At 45.2% G+C, this 21,835-nt stretch overlaps 1 protein-coding gene across 5 annotated transcripts in view; it reads left to right on the plus strand.

Annotated features, from left to right (window-relative positions):
• Nucleotides 1–21,835, plus strand: part of AFAP1 (actin filament associated protein 1) — an 81,341-nt gene that overhangs the window by 26,558 nt on the left and 32,948 nt on the right. For all 5 annotated transcript variants that reach the window (XM_077310704.1, XM_077310703.1, XM_077310705.1 and 2 more), the window contains exons 4-7: nt 2,665–2,773; nt 4,771–4,982; nt 5,908–6,087; nt 13,633–13,725. In XM_077310704.1, coding sequence (XP_077166819.1) covers nt 2,665–2,773; nt 4,771–4,982; nt 5,908–6,087; nt 13,633–13,725 — 594 coding nt within the window. The remainder of the gene's footprint in view (nt 1–2,664; nt 2,774–4,770; nt 4,983–5,907; nt 6,088–13,632; nt 13,726–21,835) is intronic.

Raw genomic sequence — 21,835 nt, forward strand, 5'->3', positions numbered from 1 at the left:
CTGAAGAAGAGTTAGTTTTTATATCCCACTTTTCACTACCCGAAGGAGTCTCAAAGTGGCTTATAGTTGCCTTCCTTTCCTCTTCTCACAACAGGCACCCTGTGAGGGAGGGGAGGCTGAGAGAGCCCTGATAGGACTGCTCTGTGAGAACAGTTTCTAACAGGACTGTGATGAGCCCAAAGTCACCCAGCTGGATGCATGTGGGGGAGCGGGGAATCGAACATGGCTTGCCTGTTTAAAAGCTGCTGCTCTTGGCCACCACACAAAGCTGGTTCTCCAAGAATGTATCTAACCTCCCCTCCGTTATTCTTTCCATTGAGAAGCCCTTGATCAGCTCCTAGAGAAACTGAAATTCTCCAGAAAATAAGTGTGAAGATACTATGGCATGTCTTATGGATACTAGCAGACCTGCAATAGTATCTAATGTTAAGTAGTTATTAGATAGCTGACAAAATGTTTTTATAAAATCCTTATAACTGTCCATAGATGTAATGATAATTAATATTGCAATGCTGCAACCTAAAATTCTATCTTGGAAGCGTATGGAAAATGAGAGACTGAGAGAGCTCTAAGAGAATGCCCCGTGAGAACAGCTACAGGACTGTGACTAGTTCAAGGTCACCCAGGTGGCTGCATGTGGAGGAGTGGGGAATCAAATCTGGCTCTCCAGATTAGAAGCCACTGCTCTTAACCATTAAACCATGCTGGCTTGTATGTATGTATCTGGGAGACAGGATCTGTTTCTTTACCATTGCTTTCCCCCCACAGAAACTGGGAGAAAGGTAGCTTTTCACTATTATTTGTACATGCTACTCTGGAAGAGTTGCTTTGCAACAAGGGAAGTTATTTACACAGGAATGATGTGATCTAACCAAAGTCAAGAGCAGTTTGTTTTACAGATGTTGTTAACAAAATAAACAAATCTTGTAAAGCTACATTATATTAGAATGTTGCATTCCGGGGCCTAAAAATTGGTTTCCAAAACTCATTGTCTCCACTAGACGCTCTTCTCTTAAGTGAAAATAATTAATAAATGTATTCATAATAGTAAGTAAATAAACTTTATTGCACATGATCTTACTTGCAAACTAAAACACAGAATAAAATATATTGCAACATACCAGGATACAGTGCTATACTACACAGTGTTCAGAATATTTAAGTAAAATAGTATATCAGAATTAAAGTTTTTTTTACCAAACATACTTAAAATGGCTAAAATAATCTTAAATAGCCATATTCAACAAAATAACATTGGCTCTTTCTTTTTTTGCAGCCATAGCAAACAAAGGCATTACATACGAGATGTTAGAATCCGCATATGTCAGTAGAAAGATCAATTTACCTGAAACAAAGTCAAATTTTAAGCCACCAAGCCTCATCTATAAACTTTGCCCTAGGATGAGAGTACAAAAAACATTCAAGAATATAATAGTAATACCCCAGACATTGCAAAACCAATTTCCTACAGATGGCATGGCTCATTTCTTCCAGTCCTGAGCATTTGTAGCTGAGATTAAATGGCTTGGAAGCAGTTCAGTGTCACATATACAGATATTACAAGGAAAAAACATTTAATCTGTCTGTTCCTGGAAGTTACTCTTTAAATGATAAATAATTTGTTTAAACTCATCAGGACTATTGTGAAACTAGACTGCCTTCTGTTGACATGATTTAAATCAGGGGTAGTCAAACTGCGGCCCTCCAGATGTCCATGAACTACAATTCCCATGAGCCCCTGCCAGCATTCGCTGGCAGGGGCTCATGGGAATTGTAGTCCATGGGCATCTGGAGGGGCGCAATTTGATTACCCCTGCTTTAAAGAACCTTGTGTTTACCCGTGAGGGAGTTTGAGTGTGACAGCTGAGCAGGAGAGACTGGCACTGTGAGAGAGTGAGGCTTTATATTTGGGGTGGCGTCTGAGGAGTTTGGGATCCTCTGGGACAAACCAGGTTGTGTGTCTTGGGGACACGGCTGCCTCAAGACTCCAAATACAAGCTACTCTGGGGGCTGAAGGAGAGCCCTGGTTCATGCCAGAACTGACTGTTGAGACAAAAGTCTTATGCTTAGTGTGAAGTGACATAAGCATATCCTATGCAGAGGAAGAGCTAATGAAAGATATATGAACAGACTTCTAAATCTCTGTGTTAAAACTGTTTACATACAGCCTGTTTATTAAGTATTTACAGTGTAAAAGGTATCCCCTGTGCAAGCACCGGGTCATGTCTGACCCTTGAGGTGATGCCCTCCAGCGTTTTCTTGGCAGACTCAATACGGGGTGGTTTGCTAGTGCCTTCCCCAGTCATTACCGTTTATCCCCCAGCAAGCTTTTACCAACCTCAGAAGGATGGGTCAACCTTGAGCTGGCTGCTGGGATTGAACTCCCAGCCTCACGGGCAAAGCTATCAGATGGCTGCCTTACCACTCTGCACCACAAGAGGCTTTACAGTGTAGAGTGGCCAAAATCCCTTCTTCATAGAAATATTAAGTCAGCGTGATGGATGTGGTAAAGCTCCCACACATGGATTGGGGAAATATCTTTACCCAAATAGTGGAAATGTCACAGATCCCTAAAAAAGACCTGAGTGCAGAATAAACAATATTTCTTAGTGTATATTTCTTTCGGGCTGTTGTGTGTAACTGCTCCCCCTCCCTTGTGTTTAGCCCCCAGACAGTGGTCCTCCACCATTACCTTCTTCGTCCCTTCCAGAGGGCTACTATGAGGAGGCCGTGCCTCTCAGTCCAGGGAAAGCTCCCGAGTACATCACATCCAGTAAGTAAAACGCCTGCTATCAGAATGCAAATCAAGTTGGCTTTTAGGGCTCTGACCGCATAGCTGGAAAACCACAAGTTTAAATCTTTGGTTCAGTTAGTTCTTCAGGCCGCTATTGGTCTTACCATGTCATGTATTTGTGGTTGGTCACAACAGAGTCTTTCTCACCTTTTTTTACCTCTGAAACATTCTTCAGGTTTCAAGAAACAACAGAAGTGGCACAATCGTGCAGAATATGGTTAGGAAGCAGAGCTGTGGACTGCCCCACCCAGGGGCCCCTCCCCTTCCCACTCCTTCCAGCCATTTTGGAGGGGGAGGGTAGGTCAACATGACCATATATACCCATATATACCCAATGAAATTTTAAAATATATTAAAAATGAATTAACTCCAACCCTTCCAGGGCCATCAAGAAATCCCAGGGTTTGGGAAAACCCTGGTTGAGAAAGCCTGTCACAAGGGAACATGGAATGCTTGCAGAATGAAAAATTAAGATCACTTTTTGTGGGAATGATAGATTTTTGTTCATTGAGAAGTAATAGGGCCGTTCTGGTGCTTTAATAACATTGGCTGATACATTCTAAACACAAGTGCAGTGAGGCTGAAATTAGGAAGACCAAGGATGTGCTCCTATGCACGTGTTCTTGGGAATAAGTGTCATGGAATGAACTAGAAACTTAATCCTCAAAAAGTATGCCTAAATTTGGGTTGTACGATTGGGTGATCAGATTTTGAAAAAATGTGCCTTATTATGGACATGGAACACCTGTTCATGTACAGAGTGGTTTTGGTATGGGGTAGTTCCAAGCAGCAGTTTCCTGCACAACTTGTGAGAAGATAATATATGAGTGAGGACAGCTGGCCTCCCAAACTTTTGAACTGACTCTTTTTCCAAGTAACTGGGGTTTGTTTATGCAAAAGTGGCCTTGTGGTTTTTGTTGATGGTTGTAATTTCTGACCAAAGGATTGCATTAGATTGTTTAGTGTAAAAGAAAAAGTGCTGCAGTACTTTTATAATGAATTAACAGAGTTAATGCTATCGATCAGTCAGTCCGCAGGTATCAGGAGATAATTCCTTTGTTTCCAGTGGACGTAGGATCACTTAGAACAGGGGTAGTCAAACTGCGGCCCTCCAGATGTCCATGGACTACAATTCCCAGGAGCCCCTGCCAGCGAATGCTGGCAGGGGCTCATGGGAATTGTAGTCCATGGACATCTGGAGGGCCGCAGTTTGACTACCCCTGACTTAGAACATATATTGGGGAGGAACTGTAGGGGAGCATCTGCTTGGGATCTCCGATTAAAAATGGCATCAGTCAGTGAGATGATGTGAAAGACCTCTGTGTCAGGAAGACAGACTTGGAACCAAACACTTCTTGAAAGAAAGAGTTTAATTCAGCAGATCTTTCCAAAACGAAACAAAGCCAGAACTGAGGTGCCAGGTTGAAACGTAGTTCTTTTACCCTCTAGTTTTCCCGCCCAATTCCCATTCTCATGGTTACAACCATAATAGACAGTAAAACCCAGGTGTCATCTGGGAATGCTTCCAAGTATGATAACATGCCCAGCTCCGGGTGGAAATTAATTAATTTTTAATATATTTTAAAAAATTGGTTAAACATATATTGTGTGAAAAGACCACATATGATCATGTTGACCAGCCCCCCCTCCCAAAATGACCAATGATGGGCCTGGAGGGGGTGGGAAGGGGAGGGGCCCCATATGTGTACGTGTGTGTGCACAGTTATGCTTCCCAACCATGTTCTGCATAATTGTGCCACTTCTGGGGTTTCTCGAAGCCTGAAGAATGTTTCTGGGGTTTCTTAATGATAAAAATGTTGAGAAAAGCTGTAGTAGACAATACTGACCTTTCTGGACCAATGGCTTGATGTAGTATGAGGCAATTTAATGTGTGATCACTTTGTTCCAATGTTTGGGGGTTGGAGGGAGTGCTTGAAGGCCTAGTAACAATACATTTTTCCTTGTTTTGCCTCAAGATTATGATTCAGATGCAATGAGTAGCTCTTACGAATCTTATGATGAAGAGGATGAGGATGGGAAAGGGAAGAAGATGAGACACCAATGGCCTTCAGAGGAGGCATCCATGGACCTTGTGAAGGACGCTAAAATCTGTGCCTTCCTTTTAAGAAAGAAGCGATTTGGACAGTGGACTAAACTGCTGTGTGTGATCAAAGACAACAAACTCCTGGTAACTGTTGATTTTTGCTTCTTTTTGTGACCAAATGTGTGTAACCAAATTAGGCCCAGATCTGCACACAGAAAACCACTAGTTGAGGTTGAGTCACTTGCCTGTTTTGCTGAATTGCTGCAGCTTGGTGATGCATGGTCTGCACCAAAGGTTCAAGTACAGACATCTGAAATGGGCTGAAGTATTCTTTGAACTAGGGTTGATTGCTCCGGTGCGCTTTGGCCACTTTGGCGAAAACCGATGCCTGAGGCGGGCAGTGCCGCGGGGGAGGGGCGGTGGCAGCGGCACACTAGCTGGTGCCTGCACACAAGGACAGACACATACCCAGTAGACACATAGAGGCGGCATTGCCCCCAGGTGCGGCGTTTCTGGGCCCGGTGGGAAGGCCTGCTCCCCCCCCCCCAGCCTTCCCCTCGGGTCTCCTTCTGTACTCACGGTGTCTTGCCGTCTCCCCGTTGCTTTCTGTCCTGTCCTGGTGAGGGCCTAGATTGTGCCCTCACCTGATTGGCTAGAACTGCTGTCTGTCCTGGTGAGGGGCCAATCAGAAGGTGCTTTGGGCCTTCCGAGTTGCCCCTCACCTGGACCGGCCCTGCTCACTCTCCGCCCATTTATCCCTTAGCGAAATGTGAAGGTGGAAAGAAGATGATGATGGCTGTAATCTCCTTTTTTTGTTATTGTTGTTACTTTAAAATACTATCATATTGTCTCACAATGTTATCAACATCAACACCAGTGAATTTTTGATCTCTAGGAAGATGGTGATGGGTTTTGTTTGCTTAAAACTGGAATTACTGTTTTTCTTCAAGGTTTTTATTTTTATTTATTCATATTTATATAGGTATTTCTATACCATCCCTCTCTAAAACTGTCTTGGACTGGTTTACACAATTTCTCTGAGTATTCTCTCCTCCCCCCCCCCCTTTAGTGCTATAAAAGTTCCAAGGATCAGCAACCTCAAATGGAACTGTTGTTGAATGGCTGCAGTATTACGTATATCCCCAAGGATGGCAAAAAGAAGAAGCATGAGCTGAAAATCACTCATCAAGGGCAGGATGCTCTAGTTTTTGCAGTTCAAAGCAAGGAACAGGCAGATCAGTGGCTGAAGGTATGCCCTTCCTTCCTAATTGGTGACCTTTCTCGATATTCTGCTACCAGAAAAGGCGGGGGTGATTTTAATCACCACAGTGATTTTAAAAAAGGAGAAATTTTAAATGTTGAGGCCATATGTGAAGAATCATCCCTAAGGGACTGCCTCTTCCATGATGTCCCTCAAATAACATTAGTTCTAGTGAACAATGTTGTGACTGAGCTTGAGGTCCTCTGCAGGAGCGTAATCCTTTCACCCTAAGGTCATCTCAGGTTGCTGTCTTAACTAAAATTTCAGTTCTCTCCATCCTTGCTCCAGAACTGAAGGATGAGGAAGAGAAAGTGTTCCACAGGCTGGATGAGCTCAGAGCTGTAGCCTTTGTCGTAGATGGAACCAGGAAAGATGCAGAACTGACCCTTTGAACCACCTTGGGAACACAGCCTTATTGGAGAGGCAGGATCGCAAACACCTTGGGGTAGTGGTTAGGAGCACTGACTTCTAATCTGGTGAGCCGGGTTTGATTCCCCGCTCCCCCACGTGCAGCCACCTGGGTGACCTTGGGCTTGCCACAGCACTGATAAAGCTGTTCTGACTGAGCAGTAACATCAGGGCTCTCTCAGCCTCCACCACCGCACAGGGTGTCTGTGGAGAGGGAAGGAAAGACGATTGTAAGATGCTTTGAGACTCATTCAGGTAGAGAAAAAGGTAGTCAGCCTGTGGTCCTCTGAATGTTCATGGTCTACAATTCCCATGAGCCCCTGCCAGCGTTTGCTGGCAGGGGCTCATGGGAATTGTAGTCCATGAACATCTGGAGGATCACAGGTTGAGAACCAACTCTTCTTCTTCTCGTGTCTTTACTGCAGTCAAAGACTGTTCAGCAGGCTTCTCTTGAAACTGGTCCAACTTGAGACTCTGTCTCTTAGTCTTGAGAAGCAACATTTGCATGGGCTGCTTTCTCAAGGAGGTGCTAAACCTGCCTCTGGGCTAACAGAGCCCAGCCCCATTGTCTCCAGCCTGGGCTCTGACACGGCAGCAGCAAGAAACACTGGTGGGCCAGCACTGGGAGGAGGCTGGAATGGCCGAGCGGCTCAAGAACTCAGCAGGGGCAAAGGGAACAGTAAAGCCCAGCCCTGCTCAGCCGCTGTTCAACCTGCCAGATGCTGCCTGGTGCAGGAAGTGGTGGTGAAGGCGGCAGGGACTCCACTCAAGGCAGTAATGGAACTTAGCACAGGGGCAGCCAAATTGCTGGAAGACAGGCAGGTAGTCTAATCTAGCCCCCAGCCTTTGGCCAGTGATGGGGACTCTCAGGAGTTGGGAACCTCAACAGAGCCAGGGGGGAGATCGGACCGGACAGCTGGTGGACCAAGCGAAGCCTGCCTGCCTGACCCTAAGCACACTACAAGGAAGCAGGGAGGGAGGGGAGGTGCCACACCTTCCCTAGACCTGTTCAGACAGGAATCATGGTGCGTTAGGAATAGGTGGTTGGAGCAGGAAGGGTGAGGAGCCCCATTGGTTCTGACTCCTGTCAGAAAGCCAAGTCACACCCTTTGGTCCAGGGGATTGGGAAAGTTCAGGGAGGTCCTTCCTCTGCATAGGATATGCTTATGTCACTACACACTAAGTATAAGCCTTTCACCTCAGCAGTCAGTTCTGGTATAAACCAGGGCTCTCCTTCAGCCCCCAGAAAGCCCTGATATTACTGAAGAAGAGTGGGTTCTTATATGCCGCTTTTCTCTACCTGAAGGAGGCTCAAAGCAGCTTACAGTCGCCTTCCCTTTCCTCTCCCCACAACAGACACCCTGTGAGGTGGGTGAGGCTGAGAGAGCCCTGATATTCTTGCTCGGTCAGCACAGATTTCTCAGTGCTGTGGTGAGCCCAAGGTCACCCAGCTGGCTGCATGTGGGGGAGTGCAGAATCGAACCCGGCTCCTCAGATTAGAGGTCGGCACTCCTAAGCACTACACCAAGCTCCCCTCTTGCTGGCCACTGTGGGAATTCAAAGGCCTTGGGAGGAAGATGGGAACACCGAAAGGTGTCGCAGCCCCGAACTCTGCCCCTGCACTGAAGAGTCAGCCAGGAATGTTTTCCATACCTTTCCCATGAAGTAAATCTTCATGGATTGGTGTGAGGCAGACTTTCTCAGCCAGGGTTTGGGGAACCCTGTGGTTTCTTGATGGCCCTGGAAGGGTTTCCCAAAAGATTTGAAGTTGATTAATTTTTTAATATATTTTTATAATTTCTTCAACATTTATTAATTGGTATGATTACATATGGTCATGGTGATCTGCCCCTCCTCCCAAAATGGCCAGTGATGGGCCCAGAGGGGGTGGGAAGGGGAGGAACCCCAGGTGGGCATGTCCACAACTCTGCTTCCCAACCGTATTCTGCATAATTGTGCCACTTGGGGGTTTCTCGAAGCCTGAAGAACGTTTCAGGGGTTTCTCAGCAGTAAAAAGTTGGGAAAGGCTGGGGTCTCAGAGCAGCCATGAAATAACTGAGGAACGTGGCCTCATTTTACCAGTCAAGTCACATATTCGTTTCACCAAGCTCCCTTCAAGAGGAGGGAGGATTCCTAGAAATGGATGGAACATCTCTTTTCAAAGTGCTGCTGAACCCCCAGGCAGCCTACGGTTGTGGGAGCAACTAGGGGAAAGTGCCTTTCTTTTTTGCCTTCGGAGTTGGACTCTAGTCAAGAGGGTATTCTAGAGTATTCTCAAGGCTCGTGATGCCATGGTGCTGCATGCGTCGGCCTGGAAAGGCTGATTCAGATGCCGCCGCGCACAACCCTGGTATGGGAGAAATGGGTCTCAGAAAGTCCTGTAGGCCTTCATCAGTCAAAACCAGCACCTCAAATTGAGCCTAGAAGATAAAACTGAACCCGTGTTGCCAGGGACAAAGAGGCCTGGATCCTCTCATGGTGATGAAATCGGTCTTTTGAAAGAGTGCATGACTGTACAGCTACAGCTCCCTGATGGTTGCCAAATTCCTCCTTGTGACCTCCGTCTGACTTCCATAACCATCCTGCCAGGCCAAAACTAATTACCATTGTGGTATGAGCAGAGGCTGAAAATATGAGCGGTTCTGTCCGGGTCATCAAAGAGGCAGGAACAGCACAATCTTAAGTAGGTTTTCACTAAACTGAAGTACAGTTATTGGAAGACTATTTTAACAGTCCTTATACATGTACTGTACTTTTTAAAGTGACCTGTTGTGTCCTGTGACATGAAATTTATTTCTGCTTTTCCTCTTAATCCATCCTCCTGCAAAAGATACCTATTTTAAGATAATAAAAGCGGGAAAGAATTCTTAGCTCTTTACAGAGCACAACAACCTTTAAGGCCTCTCTAGGAAACTCTTCAGAAGAACTATACAAGAGCGAGCTTAACATCCCTGATGACCACAATGGGGTAGTTACTGACCTGGAGCCAGACATCCTGGAATGTGAAGTCAAATGGGCCTTAGGAAGTCTGAGCAACAATAAAGCTAGTGGTAGTGACAGCATTCCAGTTGAACTATTCAAAATCTTAAAGGACGATGCAGTAAAAGTGCTACACTCAATATGCCAGCAAATTTGGAAAACTCAACAATGGCCACAGGATTGGAAAAGGTCAGTTTACATTCCAATCCCAAAGAAGGGCAATGCCAAAGAATGTTCAAACTACCGCACCATCGCACTAATTTCTCATGCTAGCAAAGTTATGCTCAAAATCCTACAAGCTAGGCTCCAGCAATATGTGGACCGAGAACTTCCAGAAGTACAGGCAGGATTTCGAAGAGGCAGAGGAACTAGAGATCAAATTGCCAACATACGCTGGATCATGGAGAAAGCTAGGGAGTACCAGAAGAACGTCTACTTCTGCTTCATTGACTATGCTAAAGCCTTTGATTGTGTGGAGCACAACAAATTGTGGCAAGTTCTTAAAGAGATGGGAATACCAGAGCATCTTATTTGTCTCTTGAGAAATTTATATGCAGGTCAAGAAGCAACAGTGAGAACTGAACATGGAATCACTGACTGGTTCAAAATTGAGAAAGGAGTTCGGCAAGGCTGTATACTGTCGCCTTGCCTATTTAACTTGTATGCAGAGCACATCATGAGAAATGCGGGATTAGAGGAGTCACAAATTGGGATCAAGATTGCAGGGAGAAATATCAACAACCTCAGATATGCAGATGATACCACTCTAATGGCAGAAAGTGAAGAGGAACTAAAGAGCCTGTTGATGCGGGTGAAGGAGGAGAGTGCCAAAGTTGGCTTGAAACTCAACATCAAGAAAACAAAGATCATGGCATCCGGCCCTCTCAATTCCTGGCAAATAGAAGGGGAAGAAATGGAGATAGTGACAGATTTTATTTTCCTGGGCTCCAAGATCACTGCAGATGGGGACTGCAGCAAAGAAATTAAAAGACGCTTGCTCCTGGGGAGGAAAGCTATGGCAAATCTAGACAGCATCCTAAAAAGCAGAGACATCACCCTGCCAACAAAAGTGCGTTTAGTCAAGGCTATGGTCTTCCCAGTTGCAATGTATGGCTGCGAAAGTTGGACCATAAGGAAGGCCGAGCGTCAAAGAATTGAGGCTTTTGAACTCTGGTGCTGGAGAAGACTCTTGCGAGTCCCTTGGACTGCAAGGCGAACAAACCAGTCAGTCCTAGAGGAGATCAGCCCTGACTGCTCTTTAGAAGGCCAGATCCTGAAGATGAAACTCAAATATTTTGGCCACCTCATGAGAAGGAAGGACTCCCTGGAGAAGAGCCTAATGCTGGGAGAGATCGAGGGCAAAAGAAGAAGGGGACGACAGAGAATGAGGTGGATGGATGGAGTCACTGAAGCAGTAGGTGCAAACTTAAATGGACTCCGGGGAATGGTAGAGGACAGGAAGGCCTGGAGGATCATTGTCCATGGGGTCGCGATGGGTCGGACACGACTTCGCACATAACAACAACAACAGGAAACTCTTCAGGCACATTTCTCTTTGACCTTTCTGCTCTGTGCCAAATGGCTCTTCTGGCATCCCACCTGTGCCTCCAATATACCTTAACGGAGGGGGAGGATTTTGTTTGAAAAGAGGCACAGGAGGTTCCCGTTCTATGCCACGTTTGGCACTAGAATCCCTGAAGCAGACCTCTCTCTGCCCATCCACCCTCTGATTGCCATGCCAGAAGGGCTAGCTGGCTGGGGAGGGAAGGATGCTGGACCTTACACTGCACTAAGGGGGAGACGGTGGTTTCTTGTCCGGCATCTTCTCTATTTCACTTTTGTTTGGTCTTGTCATACTTCTCTATCCTTTGGAACCCCACTTGCTATTCCCATTAGGGTTGTGTGCGGCAGCGTCCGAATCGGACAACCCTAGCCCCATCATGGGATCTGAGAGGGACAGAGTTCCTCAGTGGGGGGAGGGGAGACGTTAGGGCCTCTTTAGGGTAAATTCAACCAAGAGAGCCCTAATTGGGATCATGTGCAGGCAGACAGAGCCAGCTGTTCCCACTGCATCCTCCTGAGATCTATTCAGGGGGAAGAAGCAGATGGCTCACAAACAGCCTTTCTGGTTTTAACACCAGATTTCCTCCAGGTCCTTTTAGAAGGATTTTTATGAAAGGTATATTCTCGGTGCCTGGGATGTTCATCTTAAACTACAATATTCTAGTTCAGACTTCCTCATAAAAAGAAAGGAAGTTGGAGGCCTTTCTGCAAGGAAAGTCTATTTAGGAGCCATGATGAGTGGCCTGTAGCCTGGAGTTTCACTCAGTTTCATGGTGGGTTTCTGCCTTCAAACGGCATTGATCCACAGGGGAAATTAAAATGCTGGGGAAGTGAAATGCAGTCTGTGTAGTACTGGGAACATAAATCTATGTGAGGCTGGTGTACATTTGTCATTATTTTGGGCTTCCTTCAGCTCTACAATCATCTTGTTAATTTTTTTTTGCATTTTGTTTTTGTCTTGTTCTATTATGTTGTTGCTTTAAATTATTCATTATCGTGATACCTGTGCAGTCTCACATGGTTGCTAGTCATTTTTGGTTAGGTTCCAGGTGTGAAGCCACATATGGTACTCCCAGCACTGCCAACTGAGAGATTTCATAATATTCCTTACGCTAACAGAATCTGCCCCTGTGAACCAAAATGTATAGAATCTGTTTTACATGTATTATTGTATTGCCCATTTTATGTAAATATGTGGACCAAATTTTTATCTTTACTTTTAACCAGAAAAGCTAGCTACTATCACTATATCACAATACAAAGGTATTGTTTTTAATGAGTAGTCAGAATTCTGCCTTAGATTAAGAAGATAGCAAGATTTTTACAATCTGCCATATAGTTGCAAGAGATCAAATTGCAGAGTTAATACTTGTCCATTCTTGACCTCCACAAATTGCATAGAATAGTTGTATTAATTGTGTCTTCTCTCTCATGAGATGCCAATAAAGGTGCTGTTACCTTTTACTTGATTTGAGTTTCACATGGATTCCTGTGCATGCACGGGCGTGCCATGGAATGCTACTATGCTGCCGTTGGAGGCGCTTTAGAAGGAGCTTCTACCCATGTATCAGATTCATTCAGAGTCTTCCTCCCTAGCTGTCTGCCTTGTCTTTTCATTGGCTGCAGCCACTCAGTAAACCAAAGGCTACCTGCTTTTTAGCACCTGGGAGAGGGCTCCTGCGTTGTGCTTGTGTTAACCACCTGCACCCTTTCCATATTCCAGAGGTATCAGCAGGAGCACAGCGTTTTCTGTGCCATTCCTTCATCTTCTGGAATATTCTTGTCTCAGGTCACTTAGGATTAAATTGAAGAGCTAGGTTTTCAGGCTGGTGTTTTTCCCACATGGAGTGCCCCATTCCCCGTAGATTTGTGGTTTTAAATTTGGATTAAAATCATTTTATCTTTCTAGTACTTCATGACAGAGAAACAGACTTTGGATCTCTTATACAAACATTTTTTTTTAATCCAGTGGCAGAGGCATGTGTATCTCAGTCTTGGACTTGGCTATTTTAGCTTAAATCTTTCACCTCCTAACATTGTGGCTCTTCTAGGTCAGCCTTTCTCAACTGGAAACCCCTGAAACATTCTCCAGGCTTTGAGAAACCCCAGAAGTGGTGTGATCATGCAGAATATGGTTGGGGAAAAAATCACCCTGGGGAATTTACATTTGCCTCTGGGAGAGGGAGCCGTGTGTGTGGTTGGGAAGCATAGTTGTGGACACATCTACCTGTGGCCCTTCCACTCTCCCTTCCAGGACCATCATTGGCCATTTGGGGGGTTGACATGGCCATATATGTTCATATCACCTAATACATGTTTTAACAAATAAAAAAATAAAATTAATTAACTCACACCCATTTTGGGAAACCCTTCCAGGGCCACCAGGAAAGCCTGTTCTAGGTAATAGATTAAGATGGAAAATCTGAAGTGATGGCCACCAAATAGGCAGATTTGTACTGTAAGGATCTTCAGTTTTCTAGCTAGCAGCTGCTCGTAATGCTGGTTTCTGCTATGTTCCCCTCCAGCGCCGTGGATATAACGTTAAACAAAACAAGGCAATTAATTTTCCCCATTTCTTTATAGATAATAAAGGAAGTTTGCAACATCTGTGTTGGAGGTACCGATTCGGATGGATTGCCATCCAGTTCTCCTGTTCACAAGACTGAACTAGAAAAGGTAATCCTTGTACCATAAGAGACTAGTGAGAAACGCCTTGTGATCTTTTTGAATCAGTATTCATCTCTTTCTTCAGGGAATAATTCAGTCAAATATTAGATTTGTTTGCTTTTCTCAGGTATCACCGTTTAGATCAGTGGTAGTCAAACTGCGGCCCTCCAGATGTCCATGGACTACAATTCCCAGGAGCCCCTGCCAGCGTTCGCTGGAAGGGGCTCCTGGGAATTGTAGTCCATGGACATCTGGAGGGCCGCAGTTTGACTACCCCTGGTTTAGATGACTCTCAGTCATATGTCTGCTGATTTCTGTGAAGAAGGCAATTTTCTTTCAGGATTTGGATGCAGTTCCTCCAAGGAACACCAGGGGTCATGATGTAGAGGCAGGCAATGGCAAACCACCTCTGAACATCCCTTGCTTGGCTGCCAGGCAATCCTTGGCTACACTAGACTTCCATACGATTAATAAATAAAGCCACAAGGGAGCAAGGAGACAAGTTGTGCCATTTTTGAGTGGGTCACATGAAAGCTTTATGGAGTTGCATTTTGTGTGGACATTAAAGAATTTTAAGAACATAACCTATATTCGGCCTCGTTCACTCTAACTTTCCTCCATGTTATTTTCTATAACTGTATGGCGAAATTGGGCAGTGTACAATGATTCTAGGAGAAAAGAGTAGGGGTGAGGGTATGATGCTTTCTCAAAAATGCTAAACACAGTAGACATGAATAAAACCAAAAAGGATGAAATAAATTGTGAATTCAGCTTTGTTTACTACTATCTCATCAGATCTCAGAAACTAGGCAGGGTCAACCCTGGTTAGGACTTGAATGGAAGACTGCCAAGGAAGTCCAGGGTTACAACAGGGAGGCAAGCAATGGCCAACCACCTCTGAACTTCTCTGTCTTGAAAACCCCACCAGGAGTTCCCAGGAGTTAGTTGTGACTTGATCCCAACTCCTCCCCCTCAGAAAAAGACACAATGTAGATTTCTGACTTGGGGAAGGAGGGTATTGCAACACAGTGGTGTCTTGGTGCTCATATTACTACTCTGAGGCAAGAGATCATTAGGACAACCCTGTATATCCCCTCTTGTGTCTACTGTAGCAAGCATTCAACCACAAAAGCTGTGAGTCTTAGTTTTTTCCATATATATGTCTGAAGATACTGCTAAAATTCTGGTTCATTTTTTAATTTTGTCTAAGCTTGATTAGTATCATGTCTTTTTTTTTGAGGGGGGGTCTTCCATTATCTCACTGCAACCCCCTATTAGTATCTGTTTTTTATTCAGCAGCCTATATCAACTCCTTTCCTGTAAATATGACCAAGTTTCTCCTTTTTTTCTTTTCACTGATTTCCTTCTATTATTATATTAATTTTAAAATCTTACCCTTTACTTTTAAATGCTGTTTCTGACTGTTTCTATTCATTCTCCTTAAGGCAAGGACCACATTGGTTGTCCTATTTGGCATCTCTGGGATTTATAGCGCCCCCCCCCCCCTTCGAAGTCATTGCTATAGTTTAGCCCCTCCCCATAATTAAGAAGCATTTCGGGACATATATGTTCACAACAGCTACAATGACACAGCTCACTTTAAAATAGTCCCATCACAGTCAGTGGTTTTAGAAGGGTGTAATTTGGGTTAACATTGCCTTTCTATTCAGTAAGATTTAATTGATGATGGCATTTTAATGAAGTAAAATTGGCTAACATTTCTTTTTTTTAAATCTTAAATTTTATATCTTAAAACAAATATTATCTTATCTCTGTTGTAGCACATAGAAACAAAGGAAGATTCTTCCCCCTTTAGAACCATGTGCAGATTCAGCTGATTAATCAAGTGAAACTTAAACAGTTGATCAACTAATACTGATTTACTTAATGAGATTGTAATCCTGTGGACAGTCATCTAGTAGCCTGGATCCTTCAGAGCACAACTGTATGGACTGGTGGGATTATTTCCTGCTTTCCCCTAAGGAACCCTGAAACTTCCAAAATGGCAGAAAATGACAAATTCTACGGGGCATCAGTGAGGAAGGGGAGCCAGGTTGCCTGTAACTCCTCTGCTGCTGGAATTTCTGCTGATGGAAGGGGAAGGTGTTTCTGTGTAGGTCTTCCTCCTCACTACAGCCAACATTCCCCCCTCCCACCTCTGGCATCACAAGCACTACAGTCCCCAGCGTCAGCGCTTAGGAGATCTCAGGAGACTGCTGGGTGAAGGGGAAGAACACAAAGACCAATTATGCACAGGCCGGGAAAGGCGGGCTGGCGCCTGCATGTCAGCAGAGCTAATACCCACTTACGCATGATGTCCAGGCCCCCTCTTGGCCCTGGCCTGCGTTAGGGCCTCTGATGGCCCACGGCAAGGAAACGTGGCCTGTGGTGGCCAGCAAAGTGCTGCAGATTCAAACTACAATTGTGTCATAATGACATGCCACTATCTCACCAACGTGCGGTGGGACCCCCATGCTCCCCCTGCTGCCGCGAGGTGCAGCGGACCCTTCCTGACACACAACTCTGGGGTGGATCGTGTGCGCTGGGGGATTCCCCCCCCCCTTTGTACACATGAAGCGATGTCCCAGTGCTAGGAATCAGTGGCAGCCTGGTGCGTCCAACTGCGTGCATAATTGGTCAAAACCACCCTGAGCCATATGGATGGGCGGTATAGAAATCAAATCAGATAAATAAATAAGTAAAATACAGGTATATGTATGTATGCCACAACAGCCAAAACAAAGCCTCTTATTCCGTACCGTCATCTATATTATTCCTCAGGGTTTTGTTTTTGTTGCCGCTATTGTTGTTTTAAGCAGCTTCTTCATTAAAAGTTATTGCTTTTCTAGTTAACCCTCTTGAATTTTTTAAATAACATCTATGGCTTTACTCTTCCAAATTAAATAATTTCTGCAGGAAGTAAAATTGCCAATACCAGGTTTGGAAATATGTGAGAATTTGAAGGTAGATCCTAGGAGGAGTGGTCTTTTAAGAAGGGGAGGGGCTTCAGGAGGTTCTTCTTCCAAAGCTGTTCTCCTTCCAAAGCAGCCATTTTCTCCTGGAGAAGTGAAATAAATATTTTAAATAAATAAAAAGCTTTGCATGTAGTCTGGAAGGAGCCTCTTGTGGCGCAGAATGGGCAGCAGACACGCAGTCTGAAAACTCTGTCCATGAGGCTGGGAGTTCGATCCCAGCAGCCGGCTCAAGGTTGACTCAGCCTTCCATCCTTACGAGGTGGGTAAAATGAGTACCCAGCTTGCTGGGGGGTAAACGGTAATGACTGGGGAAGGCACTGGCAAACCACCCCGTATTGAGTCTGCCAAGAAAACACTGGAGGGCGTCACCCCAAGGGTCAGACATGACTAGGTGGTTGCACAGGGGATACCTTTACCTTTACCTATGTAGTCTGGAGATCAATTGTAATTTCCGGGGGGGTCCACAGCCCCCCTACCTGGAGGTTGGCAACCTTCATTGGTCATATATTCATAACTGGAGAGGTATTTTCTCTCACTTCAAGCTGGCTATACATCAGATTTATTTTTCTATTCACGCACGAGGGGGGTAAGGCTTGCTCAAAGAGTGCCTTAAGCCAAGTTTATCCTGACAAGAATAAAAGCTGTCTCCCTCAGCCGCTGCCATGAATGTTATTTCTGGCCCAGCATTTGCTAAGAGGGACTCTCGGCTGTTTATGAGCACAAGAGTTACAAGAACAGACAGGATTCCAGCTTCATTGGTCAAATATTTTCAGGAACATCAGCACAATGAAAGAGGGGCTTAAATTTTGGTACCTGGAGAGATCAAGGATTGGAGTCAGGGGGAAGATGAGCAAGCAAGACAGAAAGGCAGGAAGATGTTACCATTTCAGTGGGCTGAAAAAAAGATGGGCCGGGTTGGATTCTGGAGGAAGCTGAGATCTTTTTTAGATTTGTGTGTGGAGAAATAACTTTCACTGTTGTTTTATGTGATGCTATCAATCTTTGCATTTCATTAGCTCCCCCCCTCTCCCCCCAAAAATCTCCCCTGCACTTGAAGTGTGAGGTCAAAGAAGTGAAGTAAACAAAAATGAACAGGGATTAAAGTGCTTTGTCATTCTTTTCAGGGGTGCGGACCAAGGAATGTGAGGGAAAGATGGTTTGGAAGAAGGAATTCGCAGGAAAAGAGAGAGACAGGAAATGCTGGGTGAACATTCCAGCATAGGTGTGAGAGCCGACTTATGTATCGGCCGAGAGAGGTAGAAATGAAGAAATGAAGGTCACAGGCAGAGATATGAGAAGCGGAGGTGGAAAGAAAGGATTTAGTAAGATTGCTGGAGAAGCTGAAAGATTGGACAAGGAATTTGCTCTGGATATGAAATTTGAGAACAATGAGACACCCAAGCAGAAATAGGAGAACAGTCTTTGGAGTTTGTGGACTGGATTAAGAGGCAGTGCAGAAAGCTGAACATCCTTAGTGGAGAGGGATGATGGGGAATTGACTGGATTTGTGCATTGTCTAAATCAGTGGTAGTCAAACTGCGGCCCTCCAGATGTCAATAGACTACAATTCCCACGAGCCCTTGCCAGCATTCGCTGGCAGGGCTCAAGGGGAATTGTAGTCCATGGACATAGAATCATAGAGTTGGAAAGGGCCATACAGGCCATCTAGTCCAACCCCCTGCTCAACGCAGGATCAGTCCAAAGCATCCTAAAGCATCCAAGAAAAGTGTGTATCCAACCTTTGCTTGAAGACTGCCAGACATCTGGAGGGCCACAGTTTGACTACCCTTGGCCTATATAGTCTCCTTCCATTGATGCTCTGAGGAAAACCCCACACAATTGTGTGGAGAATATGTCTGGACCACATAGTTCTGAATGTGCTACTTAAGTACTAAAAGACCAGAGGGGACGTGGCTTAGTGGTAGATCATCTACCTGGCATGCAGAAGGTCTGTGTGTTTGTGTGTGTCAGACTGTGAATTACATCTAAACAGCCAAAGCTCTTGGGTAACAGGAAATGAAGTACTATGTGAAACATACACCTAGTGAAGGAATTGTGATTTTTAAAAAAAAACATTTCTTTTATTTAGAGGGTATCAAAGAAAAATGCTACATATTATATATACTACAAAACTGCTATTTAGAAAAAGGATAAAGCTAGCCTTTAAATATATATATCTTGTTCTTTTACATAACCTTAATGCTACAGCCCACATTCTGCATCTTCCCTATAGTTAGTTTATACAGTATAAAGATCGCTTATTTCTTTTAATCTTAATTTCTCCTGTTCGATATACTTGATTTGTTGTGCATAAAATATGTAAGTTTTGCCATTGTCCCATATTCCATCAATTTATTTAATTAATCCATCCTTACCCATTCCTCTATATATTTATGAAACAGTCTAGGGGGTGGGACGTGTCCGGCTGTCCAAGTTGGAATAAGGCCAATCAGGGTGCAGCCAGCTTTGCCCTGATTGGCCCTGCCCCTGCAGCTCCCGCCCTCCGTCCCTGGACTCTAGCCTCTTTGCTCTCAGATGCCTCAGTGCCTGGATCCAGCAGCAGGTAAGGGGACAGGCCCTGGGGAAAGGGTTGTGGTGGAGGGCCTCCTAACGAGGGCCTCTTGGCCTGCTAGGCTGGGCCTCCTAACGAGGGCCTCTTGGCCTGCTGACTGCTCGTTAAGGACTGCTAAGGAGCTGACTAGCTGCCTACCAAGGAGCTCTGTCCAGGCCTTGATACCGAGCTGCCCAGCCCCCACCCGCCCCACTTGATCTGGCTGTGAGCTGCTGCCCAAGGCCACCTTAAGCTACCTGGCCAGGGGCCAGGGGAGGGGACCCTTTCAAGGCCCGTTCTTAGGAATGGGCTTTGAAGCTAGTAATGTAATAATTCTTTTTTCCACCTTAATGCATAAAGAACCCTTACAGCTGTCACCATATATTATTTGGTACCATATTTAATAACGTACATTTTGGCTCTAGGACAAATTTAACTTTCAATATCTCTTGCATCTCATCATGAATCATAATCCAATATTTTCTCGCCTTCTGTCAAGTCCACCACATAAGACAGAATGCTGCATTTATATTCAGACATTCCCAACATTTGCCATTATAACTATTAGACCTTTTCCTCACCAGGAATTTGGCCCTAGTCACTGTTCGTCCGATTGCGGTGCTAATTCTCACTTCCGCAAGACATCCCAGGCTGGGCCCACCTCAGGCTCTCATTTGCCCCAGGGCAAGGAAACATTAATAAATCTGCATTCCGGGCCATGTGGCTGTGGAAGAATTGGACTGTCTTAGCACAGCTGCAACATCTGTCATCCCATTGATGCCAGGGTTGATTTGGCTGATCTGGTACTTGCTGGGTGGGTGTCCCTTACCTTCCTCACTGCTCCCGTGTGCAACCCTCACGAAGCTGCACATTTGGTGGAAAAGGACAACCCAGAAAGAAGGAGTGTACTGTTCTGCAGTCAAGGGTATACTATAGCTGTGCCTCCCTGCTAGAACCTCCAAACAAGGTCCTCCCCACCTGAGTCTGGCGTCCTGGAGTGGCCAAAAATGGCTCTGCTGCACAGCATGGTGGAGCTACCTGGGACAATTTTTTTAAAGAACATGGTTTTGGATTGTTACGCAATATCATGTTCTTAAAAATAATTCTTTAAAACATTGGTTTTCAACCTTCCTAATGATGTGACCCTTTAATACAGTTCCTCATGTTGTGGTGACCCCAACCATAAAATTATGCAAGTGTTCTTTCACAGAAATTAAATCAAAACTGACCAATGGCATGAAGATCCATTGTTGATGATTGAATATTTTTTTCTGGGGTTTCTTAGTTCAGTTCTGCCTCTTGACCCACCATGCTGATCTCACTCTTTTCCGCTGCTCCAGACAGATGAACTCTCTATCTCTATTAACCCCACAAGGCCTTTGTGTGAATGGTGCCCCCCACCCCCCCAGCCAAGCTGCTTGCCCTGCTGCGACCCCTGTGAAAGGGTCGTTCGACCACCAAAGGGGTCTCGACCCGCAGGTTGAGAACCCCTGCTTTAAAAGGTCTTCGCTGACCAAGCTGCCATGCAGGAGAATACATCCGGGGTGGATGGGGTGCAGTGGGCCAAATGCTCACCTGTGCAGGGCTGGGGAGAGGTGGAGCAACCCGCTCTGACCCATAAACCAGGCAGGAGCGTGGCACAAGGGCTCCCATGTGATAAATGGTCTCAACCAGGCCCGGGGCCTTTTTGGTCCTGGCCCTGACCTGGTGGAAAGAGCTCCTGGAAGAGCTGAGGGCCCTGCAGGAGCTTTCGCAGTTTCACAAGGCCTGTAAAATGGAGCTCTTGTGCCAGGTCTTTGGCTGAGGCCAGGGGATGGGAGTTTGCAGGGGGCCCTCCACAACTACAGCCAAAGACTGTTGGCATCCCTGGGGAGTGAGACCCTGAGGTGCTGATGGAGGGGGACATGGGAGGTAGGGGAGAGTTTCTTTTAAAAATTTTCTTGTCACTGGAGTTCATTTGGATTTTATGGTTTTAAAATATTATGTATTGGGATTTTATTCTTCTTGTAACTTGCCACGAGCCAGTTCTGAGAGCAGCAGCTAAGAATTATTATTATTATTATTATTAGAGTTGGTTCTTATATGCTGCTTTTCTCTACCCAAAGGAGTCTCAAAGCGGCTTACAATCGCCTTCCCTTTCCTTTCCCCACCACAGACCCCCTGTGAGGTGGGTGAGGCTGAGAGAGCCCTGAGATTACTGAAGAAGAAGAGTTGGTTCTTATATGTCGCTTTTCTCCACCTGAAGGCATCTCAAAGCGGCTTACAATAGCCTTCCCTTTCCTCTCCCCACAACAGACACCCTTTGGGGTGGATGAGGCTGAGAGAGCCCTGATATTTTTGCTCGATCACAATAGCTTTATCAGCATCTTGTCAAGCCCAAGGTCACCCAGCTGGCTGCATGTGGGGGAGTGCAGAATCGAACCTGGCATGCTAGATTAGAAGTCCGCATTCCTAACCACTACACCAAGCTGGCTCTTAATAATAAAAACAATGTCTTAGTGATTGTCGCAATATCTCGGGGGGCAGTATCCCATCTAAAAAACGTTTTATACCATTTTCTTTTAACACCTGACAATCAGTAAATTTCAACTAA

This window comes from Paroedura picta, chromosome 14, assembly GCF_049243985.1.
Source record: "Paroedura picta isolate Pp20150507F chromosome 14, Ppicta_v3.0, whole genome shotgun sequence".
NCBI classification, from domain to species: Eukaryota; Metazoa; Chordata; class Lepidosauria; order Squamata; family Gekkonidae; genus Paroedura; species Paroedura picta.